At 34.6% G+C, this 11,576-nt stretch overlaps 1 protein-coding gene across 1 annotated transcript; it reads left to right on the top strand.

The window, feature by feature from the left end:
* Positions 1-1,250: 1,250 nt before the first annotated feature.
* Positions 1,251-9,605, top strand: LOC142171888 (F-box/FBD/LRR-repeat protein At1g13570-like). Its single transcript, XM_075235600.1, has 5 exons — positions 1,251-1,441; positions 6,298-6,370; positions 7,086-8,012; positions 8,080-8,226; positions 9,288-9,605. The coding sequence occupies exons 1-5, from the start codon at positions 1,251-1,253 to the stop codon at positions 9,603-9,605; spliced, it is 1,656 nt and encodes a 551-aa protein (XP_075091701.1).
* Positions 9,606-11,576: the final 1,971 nt, after the last annotated feature.

Here is an 11,576-nt window from a genome sequence, read left to right on the forward strand (position 1 = left end):
TAGTGATGGGTGTGAATCGGAATAATGGACAATATTAGGAACATTCACAAACAAATCAGATTCATCCACCAAAGTTATCTTTAATATCCTGAAAAAGTAATAAAATAAATTAGGATGGTCAATAAAAAGTAGAGGATATGGCAACAAAATTGCCACTAGAGAACAACCTAACAAACTAAGACAATTATTTGAGATAACTCTTAAAGCAATAAAAAATAGCTCTTATAAAATAAAGCAACAACAATAGAAAAACAATTCAGATGATCCTTAAACAATAAACCCTAAAAACGACCAAAATCACGGCAAATCTAAGCAGCAAAAATACATATAAGAGCTTAAATAAATAATTACTTGAAGAAAGCAATCACCTTTTAACACAATTGAAGCATAAATTGATTGAATCCAGCCTGATTCTCTCAGTAAATCCTAGATTTTGGTCTCTTTATATTAGAGAAGAGATAGAGAGATTTTACCGATGGGTGTAGTTTAAGAGGTTGGATCAGGTGGGTTTGAAATAAAAAATGGGGCGAGTCAGTTGATCCAATAAGGACATGCCACGTGACTTTTAAAAGTTGGGAGGGTGTTTTTAACGTGTAAGGGATATATATGCACTTAATGTACAACGGTAGGGACATATTTGATAAAATATTTAAATGGAAGATAAATAAAGCCTATTTATGATAGTACAAGGGCAAATCAGACCCTTTTTCCGTACTAAAATCCCCAAACACTCCCGTGCCATCAAGGAAGATTCCCCTAGGACATCAAGTTGACTTCCTCTTCTATATAATAAAATATATACACTAGTTGATGAATGCGCACAAAAGCCAAGACCAAATTGAATAACATAGGTTAAGAGTATGGATTAATCGAGTTAGACCACATGTACTGTAGCCATGCTTGGGTGTGGGGGAGGAAGGGAAGGAGAAAATTAATTGACCTGGACACATAAGTAACTCATGACATCAGAAGAATTGTGAGATTCTATAACACATTGTTGTTATTTTTTTTTTTTTAAAAAGGAAGAGATAAAAGCTACAAAGCAAATCACAAGGACTCAAGTGGTGAAGCACTTCGCATGAAAGCGAAATTCGACAATTATTTCTTATAATCCAGGCTAATTGAACAAGCGAATGCAAATCCAGATGGATGTTTTTCTTTTCCAACTTTCACTCAAATAGATTAATAAATCCTTATTTAATGTAACTATTGGAACTTTGTAAGGGACAACAAATATGTTCTTTTCAAATATGAAGAATAGTTCCTCCCAGACCACTATTAGAAGTCTGGTGAATGCTCAAGGTGAGATGATACATAGTGATGCAGGTATTAAATGGGAAGTCTTAAATTACTATAAGGCACTGCTTGGGACATCAGCAACAGTTTTGCCTGTTATTAACCCTTTGGTTATTAAGCAATGTCCAATGTTGAATAGAGAGCAGTAAAGAGAACTGATCAAATCAGTCACAGCAGATGAAGTGTACCACGCTCTAACGGATATAGATGATATATGAAAGCCCTAGGAGTTATAGTCTAAATGTTTTTCTCTTCAAAAAAGCATGGGTTATTGTAGGATAGGAAGTCATAGAGGTTGTTCTGAATATCTTTAGCCCCTTTAATATGTTCCAGGAAATAAATTGCACTTCAGTAACACTTATCTCCTAGAGGTCAAAAATCCTGCTTTTATAAAAGATAATAGGCCAATATTATGTTGCACTACATTGTATAAGATAATCTCTTAGATTTTAACAAAGAAATTGCAGTTGGTCATGAAAATCTTGGTGGATAGTTTCCAATAAGCTTTAATGCCAAGGAAGATTATCACACACAATACAATACTTAGAAATAAATTGGTCAAACGCTAAGGGAAGAAGGTATTTCACCAAGATGTATGATGAAATTGGATATGAAAAAGGCTTATGACTCCCTTGCATGGGTGTTTCTAGAACAGATTTTGAGTGGTATCACATTTTCTGATACTTTTGTGAGGTGGATTATGATGTGTGTGCAAAGCGTCTCTTACTTAATACTACTGAATGACAAGCCAACAAAACACTTTCATGCAAGGAGAGAGCTAAGGCAACGGGATCCCTTATCCCCTTTTTCTCTTTATTTTTGCCACGGAGTACTTGACCAAGATCTTGAAAGATTTAAAACAAATATTAGATTTCAACTATTACCCAAGATGTGACAAGATGCAAAATGTGCTATTAGGCTTTGCTGATGATCTTCTCTTATTTTGCGGAGGTGATTTGATTTCAATGAAACTATTGTATGAGTACTTCCTCAAATTTTTCGAGCTTTAGGACTTTCTTTAAATAAAGTCAAAAGTTGTATATTCTTTGGAGGAGTACAAGAAGTTGCACAACAAGTTATTCTGGATAATGTGAGTTTCCTAATGGCGAGCTGCCTGTAAAATACCTAGGGGTTCCTCTTAGCACCAAGATGTTGTGGTATATTGTTAACCCCTACTTGACAGAATAATGGAGAAAATTACTTCATGGACCTCTAAATTCTTTTTCTTATGCTGGGAGGTTGCAGCTTATTAAAAGCATCATGTTTTCTATACAAACCTTTCTGGTGCCTAATTTTGTTCTACCTAAAAATATTTTACACTTGGTAGAAATTCTGTGTAGAAGATATCTCTAGATTGATGGTAATGAACTGAATAAAAATCACAGCTATAATAGGAAAAAGTGTGCCAACAAATATCAACTTGAGGGTTTATATAATCAATATTTGTATATAGAACGAAGTAGTAATCTGTAAGCATTTATGGAATCTAAGCAAAAAAAAAAGGATAGATTGTGGACCCAATGGAAAAATCTATCATGTCAAAGATTAAATGTTACGGGAATTAATTCTACACAAGCTTCTTGGGTGATGAGAAAATTACTGAAGGCAAAGAGCGCCTTTGAAGCAGCTGGGTATAACTAAGGAGACGTGAGGACCATGCAACAATTCTCTATTAAAAACTTTATAACTAGTTGAGAGGAGAGTTTTTGTGCTATAACTGGTAGGTCATGGAAGGCTACACAAAGGACATGTTGTCAAAATGGGAAACTGTTCGGGACCTAGTATGTCCTTTATGTGATAGTGAAGATGAATTAATAAAGCACTTATTTTTCAAGTGTGCTTAATCTGCTGAATTATGGAGAAGACTGCTCAAATGGCAGGGGATGCAAAGAGCACCAATTGAATAGGGTCTTGAGCTCAACTGGACAGTCACAAATGCAAAAGGAAAAATATAAAAGCTGAAATCTACAAAATGGCGATAGCTGGGAGTGGGAGTGTCTATTACTTATGGCATGAGAGGTACCAAAGAATCTTTCAAGAAAAACAAAGAAGCATTGATGTTATAAACAAGCTAATAATACAGGATATCCATCCTAGAGGAATATGCCAAAATTACTGGACAATTGACACATTTAAACTTTTACCCCTAGGGCAGTTGATATAAGAATATAAATAGAGGGTGGCGGGAGAGTTAATTGCTAGCAGTTTGTAGGAAGCTTGTTCAACTTTCCTTGTTTTGTTTTGTTTTGTTTGTACATAATTTTTTTCCTGGTAAATTTTCAATTGCCAAAAACAAAAAAAACAAAAAAAATATGTGAGGATTAAGATTTATGTAAAGGGATTGACTAATGAGCGTAATTTTCTCCTTTTAAGTTAATTCCCTGCTTAGATGAATTTTATTCCTATTCATTCTGTCAATTCAAAATTTACTAACTTTCATTCTTCTTGCCCCCTTACTATTTTTTGTTGAAAGCTTGTATCCCCAACCAACTTAGAAAATGAAAAGTATGGAACCGAAAAATATACATAAAAGAAAGAAAGTACAACGATGATAAGGATATTATAAACTTAGTACTTAATTGATAAGTAATAATAATATCAATGTTAGCGTAAAGTGATGCATATAGATATATTTCAATCACTTCAGATATGCATTTTGCATAAGATCAGTGAACTTCCAAATTGCCTGCTTGTGTCCATCGGCACGTGGGCCCGAGGGTAATTTTACCGACTTTTCGAACGGAGTTGGGAATTGTTATAAAACGATTAATTATGAGTATTAGAGTATATTTTGATTCCATTGCGTCATATTTGACTAGTTTTGGAGCGACAGGCATCAGTTTGAATTGTCGGAGCAGCCTTGGAGCCGGTTATGGAATTTCGGAGCAAGGTACGTCTCATGCAAGACCTTAAGGTGTTAGATAATAGCAGAATATGGGACGAAATAATTATGCCTTGAGTAGTCGTTGTCCTTAAGGAATTTAAGCTTCCCACTTTCGTTGCTGCAAGAATTATGGTAGAATTCCTTCAGAATTCTAGAAAGCCTCTGAAATTCGTGTATCGGCAATTAACTCGAATTGATACTCGAATCTCCTCTAGAATAAACTTTGTGAATTATATAAAACAGAAAGAGAAGAAGATGGAAAACTGTTGCTTTTCTTATGATTTTCGTTTTGGAGAGGAATGGGGTATTTATAAGGGGTATTATCACTTTTAGCCCGCGTTAGAAACTATTTACATTTGGTAGCCGAAAAAGTATATAAAATATGTATAATTTTTGTATATAACATACAAAATATATATATATATATATACACACACACACACACACACACATATATATATATATATACACACACAAAATATATATATATTTTATATATTTTTCGACTATTATTTTTACAGCGGCTATACAATGTCATTTTTCCTATTTATAAACCCTTTTAGGTGTCCATTAGAATTACAGACTCAACCTTTGCCAACAGGTATCTTTTCAAAATTAGTAAACAACGTTTTATTAAATAACAAAATTAATAAGTGACTAAAATATTAAATTTTGGACTATTTTAATTGGCACAAGAATCTTGACTATTAATAATATAGTCAAATTCTAGTTTCTCTCTAAAACACCTTCAAAATATTCTAACCATATATGACACACTTCTTTCTTTCTTTCTTTTTCCAAAGAGGGACAAAACAACCTATTCTCAAATACTCCCATCAAACACTAACTAATCTAACAAAATATTCTTTGGGTTTTCTTTTTTCTCTTTCGGTATGGAAGACAACATTTATGTGAAAATATTTTCTTGATAAGATTATTTTTTGTAGTTTGTCATCTTGAATTATAGAAAATATGAGCTTAATTCTGAAATATTTCTTTCCGTACTAACATTATTGTTTTGATTCATCATGCTTGTTCACCATTTGCTGCCGCATATTGACCTAAGCGATATTCGTCTATGAGAGCATACACAAAATCAAACTTCCCATGTAAATTTATTTCTTCTTTGTTAATGCACTTTTTATAAGTGTCTTGCTGATTCTATATATGATTCTCTTCTTGAATATATTTTCGTATCTATATCCGCGAAACTGGAGATTGTTGTCTGTGCATATTTAGTCTTGGAAAGGGTTCTTAACTACTGTTTTCAATAGAAAGTATTGATATGTCTGTTACTTTATTTTTCTACTATTGTAGCGATAAACCGATGGCATTAATTGGACGTAAAGTCAAAAATCATAAGAAAGTTAACTTTCTAACTTTCCACCTTCAACCATACTTAATCTTCTTACTTAAGCAATAACCTAAGAGAGGCAAAATAAATTAAGATTAATTGAGATTTCGGTCAAGAACCTGATTGCCTATTCATGATAAATAATATTTTCTATATTGTTGTAAAGTATCTTTTAAATCTTAATGAATTTCATAATTTTGAACCCTACTTCAATCTGCACTCCTGTCACGCATCATGAAGTCTACAGGCTTGAATTTTCACCAAAAGCAATAGTTATTTTCTAGGTTTAGTTCTGATGCGTACTAGCAACATATGCAATAACAATGGTATTTGTTCTTTGTGTAGTTATGGCAACAAAGTGACTTTTCTCCCAGTAAAGTCTTCATAGCATAAAATATGTAACTTGTGCTTCAAATATTTCTTTAGTTCTATTAGGTACAACTATATAATATATTTTTCAAGAAAATAACACAATAATATGAGATGAGTCATAACATTGTACTAAAATATTCAATAACAAAAATATATAATAAAATCACTAAAAGAAAGTATTATTAATTAATGCACCATAATAAAAATTAATATAATCTAAAAATACTATATTAATCATTCTAAAATAAGTATAGCTAATAAGTATTATTAATTAGACAACTAAGCCCTAAAAATATCCCCACTGCTTTCCGCCTTTTAAAATTCTTACCAAAACCTAATCTCGATTGGACAACTAAAATATAATATAATAACCTTTTCATGAGTTATGCAGGGGTAAAGTGAATTTGCAACTCTCTTGTAGTAGCATGGAGGAAACGTTAAGAACAGAGACCGTTTTAATGGAGGTAAAAACGAAATAGAACTCTAGCTCTCGCTCATGCAAACACTTGTTTTTTATTTTTTTTGGTTGTCAATTTAAAGTTTTTCCCCATATTCTTGTTTGCTTCAAACCTGTCAATTTCCCCCCTTTTGGATAAATCGACTATGTTTTTCCGAAGCTTTATAGTATTATTTTGGATAATGGCGTTGTCCCGCTAGCTAGCGTTCCCCGCACCTAGATTAATATATAGGGTACTAGTTACCTTTGACCAGCATAGATATGAGTTACTTTGTTCACTAACGTTTCATACTCTTTGAGCGCGAGTTTAAAAACTCTGTCAGTAATTTGTTCTCTTACCTTTACTTTGGTTGTTAAACTTTTTGTTACCTTTGATTACTACATGAAGAATGAAGCAATAATATGAGTTTAAGTTTGTCCTACATAATTTTGAGCAAAGAATCTGTAAGTTAATTTGGAAAAGGGGCAGAGATAGAGAATTGCTAGATAAAGGTGAAGGTAGGGGACGTTGTCAAAAAAGGGAGGACAGTATGTCAAAAGGTGTAGCTTGAATATCTTTTTTTTTAATCAAGAGGTATAACTTGAATATGTTTTACGCGCAATAGGACGTTGCTTGCAATTGCCTAAATTTACACAGTAAAACTGGTTTTGCTTGAGATTTGTCAGAATTGCCCCGAGCACCCCTTGGTCCCTATTAATGAGGATTCTCTTGAATTTTGCAGACTAAGGGAGAAGTCAATGATATGATCAGTGAACTTCCGAATTGCCTGCTAACATTCATCCTCTCTCTCTTAAGCATAAAAGATGCAGTCAAGACCAACGTATTGTCCCGTAGATGGAGGCATCTTTTCATGCTGATCCCCGACCTAGTAGTTGATAGTGCCAATATCTTAAGTGATCAAGAACATAGGAGATTTACTCTTTCAAGTTATGAGGCTTTTGAGAAGGAAAGGCGTGAGTTTGTTATGCGTGTGGATCAGTTCATGCAGCTAATGCGTGGAAGGCATATACGTTCCCTGACGGTGGGTTTCTTCATGGATAGTGAATATTCATCTCATCTAGATGGTTGGTTGAAAGTTGCAATTGCATCTGGACTGACCAAACTTGAACTCTTCCTCTCATTGGAGCAGAATTTCTTGACTCAATTTATAGTTGATGAGCATCGCCTATACAATTTCCCCTATTGGCTCTTTTCAGAATCAAATACATCAATGTTGAGCCATTTGCGGTTAGAAAACTGTGTTTTGAGGACTCCAGGCGACTTCAAGGGCTTTAGAAATTTGAGAACTCTTGAACTGAACGATGTGATTTTGGCTGAAGACTTTGCCACAGAAATTCTCCCTAGTTGTTTGCTACTTGAACAATTGACCTTTCTTTGGTGTAAGCTAAAATCAACCTTATGCTTTGATCATCCATCTCTATCACTGAAGCATCTGAAGGTGCTTCATTGTTGTCCTAAGACAATTATTAAAATATCTTCCATGAACCTCACAACCTTTGAGTATGATGATATGATGAAGATCGCATATCTTTATGCTCCCCAGTTGAAAGAAATATGTTCAATAAATACAAGGGGTCCTCTTTCATTTGCCCATTTCTCTAGACTTCCTCAACTTGAAATCTTACTTCTGTACGTAGATTATCTCCAAGTAAGTGTCATTTAATTTGCCATTTCAAGAATGATTGTTTCGTTGCTTATGTTTTCATTCAACTCAGATACAAAAAATTCCAAGAAGTCTTGACACTATGGCCAGCCTTAAGAAACTGAGTTTGTTTCTGTTGTCTGCGGATGATGATTTTGACCTTTCATGGGTTATAACTGTCTTGAAAGCTGCACCCTTTCTTCAGAAGCTTGTGTTGACCGTAAGTCATCCTTTCCTGTGAAACTTACTACTATTGATTTTGATTCAAGATATTCTTCCTACGATTGGAAAATCACTCTTAAGAAAAAAAGTTATTAACAAGGCATACCCCTGAACAGTTACATAAAATTGGATGGTATACCCTCTGTTGTTCAGTTTACCTTCTTGTAATTTTTCAGACAGTTATATGCAACAAGAGAAAGACAAGGTGGTAATATTAAAATTCAATATAAACAGTGGTGTTCTTTTCTCCTCTTTGGCAGTATATTGTTTAGCACTCAACTGTTATATACTCTACTATTTTTATAGTTCAATGCGCTTTACTACTGTGACTGTGCTTGTCTGAGCCGAGCGTCTCTTGGAAATAACATCTCTACCTGCATAAGATAGGAGTTAGGTCTTTGTACGCACTATCCTCCCTAGTCTCCACATGTGAGAATATACTGGTATGTTGTTGTCCAGAAAAAGTATAACCCATCAAATACTTGACTATGTCTGACAAATTCACAAATTTTATCCCATTCCCACATCTGTATCACGTGTTGTTTGGAGTCCGCCACTGAGCTTGACTCTACCGTATAAAATTCATACATATACATTGGCCGTCTCTGGCTAATTAGTGATGTTCATCTTTGCCCACTTGACCCAACCACTAATCCCTGCAAACTTGTCTTTTTATCCATTTACAGATTAGTCCCCCCCCCCCCCCCAAAATATTACCATGGTGAGTCTGTTGTTTTCCAATTTACCTTGCTAGTGTTACTCAAAATTACCTTCCCAAATTTGTTTCGTAATCTTTTTGCAGTACTCTGTCCATTGTGGTCCACAGAAAACTATTATGGTGAAGGTATCAGTAACTGTCCTTTCATAAAGAGTATGGCGTCTCTCCTGGCTCGCTTCGGGAATACCATTATATATTTTGTCTCAGAAGATATATCATTTTCTATTAGTTATATCATGGGACTAATTTTGAAATTTCTAAGCATGCGTAATTTCTAAGACGGCGAACATGTTAATTGATGTGAACTGTAAATTGCTCAACTCCCCTTAATTTTCTTGCAGTTACACGGAGGTGAAAGGAATGCAGATCAAAAGGAGATACGAAAATTAGACGGAGTCCATCATGATCAACTAAAAGAGTTTGAGATGCATGGATGTGCTGGTAATTGGTACGAAATGGAGCTTCAATTGTTTGTATTGAGTAGGGCAAGCAAATTGGAGCGGTTAATTATCAGTCCTTCAACAAGCATGTATGCTGGGAATGGAAGATGGGTCGATATTTATGAGGGAGCTCGTTGCTGGAATCAATCTTGCCAAGAAATGGTAAGGAATCAACTTGAGGGTCACGTTCCCCAAGGGGTTCAGTTGGTATTTCTCTAATCCTTTTAAGCATGCTATAAGCCTTTTAAGCATGTACATGAGTGTTTGCTGTTGGTCCTAATCCTTTAGTTTCCATATTCAGTTCCTAGTAACCTTTATTTCAAGATCCATTGGATTTCTATATAAATTATTAGTGGTTGTTTTTCTTAAGTACAGGCTATTTTTGAACCTATCTTGTGACCTAATCAGATCAGAGTGTATTAGCATGATATCCAGTTATTCTTCGCTCGTTATCTATCACAATTTCTCTCCTCCCGCTTAGTATATATACCCAAATCAGGTGGTAGTATCATATTACTATTTATTTTTGGCAAAATGGCTTCCGGGCCACTTAGACTTGCACCCGTTTTTCAATCTGGTAAAGAAACGTATGCGTTTTCCATTTGAACACTTCAACTCATTCATTTGCATAATTTTAAACCTCTCTAACCGTTGATCATGATTACATGGCAGCAATGTAACTGACGTGGTAAAATGTGTGCTAATCACGCTTGTGAAGCGCGTGTATACAATGAATGAGAGAAAAAAATGCTAAAATTACAAATAATAAATAAAATGAAGTAAAAGCAAAAAATAAAATTAAAAAAAATAAGGAAAAAGCCCCCCCCCCCCCCCAAACCCCCTTTTTCTCCGCCGTTATCTGCCCCTCATTCCTTCATCATCTTCTCCCTCCCTTTCTCAGCCTTCATCTCCCCCTCATTCCTTTAATCTTCTCCAAAATTTTCCTCTATCCCTTTCCTCCTATTCAAACACCACATTCAAAATCACCATCATCACCTCTTTCATCACTGCTAATCCAAACACCATTTTCAACCATTGACATCTAGAGCACACTTTTTCTATAACAAACAGATTGTCAGGGGAGACGGACGGAATACGGACGCCGACGAATGCGATATTGAGGAAAGAAGTATAGGGGTTGGTCCAAATAGCCATTTTGGGGATCTTTTTTTATGGGTAGAGAAGGTTTGAAATTTGGCCAATCGCAGAAATCACTCCGGCGAGCTTGTTGTACCAGTAAAACTTCGAACAGTGGCTAATCCATTTTCAAGGGATTCGAGATCTGTTTCAGAAGGGAATATAACAAAAAAAATTGAATTTTTGTTGAATGAGAAGGAATCAAAGGGTTAACAACACTTCGCAGAAATTTCCGGCGAAATATAATCGGAACTATGATATCGGCGATAATAAAACTGAAGAAGATTAGTGGGAATTGATTGGAATACTCATGCAAGACCTTCAGTAACTCCTATTAATGATTTTCCACTTATTTTGGTAATTGATTTGGGGGGTTTTAGAGTAGAGGAAGGAGGTGTTCATGGTGGAAGGCGCTAGTGACCACCCGAGGAATAAGAAGCAAAAGAATATTTTCGGAAATTTTAATAAAATGGTTATATAAATATTAAGACCCACAAATTATATCAAACAATAATAGGCGAACAACGTGATGTGTCAATTATGTCTAAGGAATTGAGGCACACGATCAGTTTGAGGTGCTTATTGTTTTGTATTTTTATCAAGTTCCGGTGTTCAAATGGGAAACACGTAAGTTCTTTTACCGTGTTGAAAAACGGGTACAAGTTTAAGTGACTCAGAGGCCATTTTGCCTTTATTTTTTGTGTATAACAGATTAGAGGTGGCCGCACCAAATCGATAAGTCAAACCAAACCGACTTAAAAACCCGATTAGATTTGGTTTGATTTGGTTTGATATTGAGTAAAAAAATTCGTACCAAACCAACATATAAATATATAATTTTTACATATACTTTTAAGACTTTTATAAAATTTTCTTTAAAATATATCTAGAAATATTTGGAAGTCTCCTATGGGAAGTAATATTTAATAGAATCTCCATTTTTATTAAATTTAATTAATGGGTTGTATGATCACTTTCTTATCAAGTCTTACTGAAATGCGTCAATCTCTTTGTTCTTCTATATTCATATGTAAGGATCTATTAAATTCTTGG

Source organism: Nicotiana tabacum, chromosome 17, assembly GCF_000715075.1.
Source record: "Nicotiana tabacum cultivar K326 chromosome 17, ASM71507v2, whole genome shotgun sequence".
Lineage (NCBI taxonomy): Eukaryota > Viridiplantae > Streptophyta > Magnoliopsida > Solanales > Solanaceae > Nicotiana > Nicotiana tabacum.

What these genes read in the sequence shown, in the direction of transcription:
- LOC142171888 (XM_075235600.1), top strand. Translation starts at nt 1,251, where the DNA reads ATGAAGAATAGTTCCTCCCAGACCACTATTAGAAGTCTGGTGAATGCT. An exon ending in CCAATGTTGAATAGAGAGCA is followed by an intron (nt 1,442 to 6,297) that starts GTAAAGAGAACT and finishes TGAGTTATGCAG; the next exon opens with GGGTAAAGTGAATTTGCAAC. An exon ending in TTCAGAAGCTTGTGTTGACC is followed by an intron (nt 8,227 to 9,287) that starts GTAAGTCATCCT and finishes ATTTTCTTGCAG; the next exon opens with TTACACGGAGGTGAAAGGAA.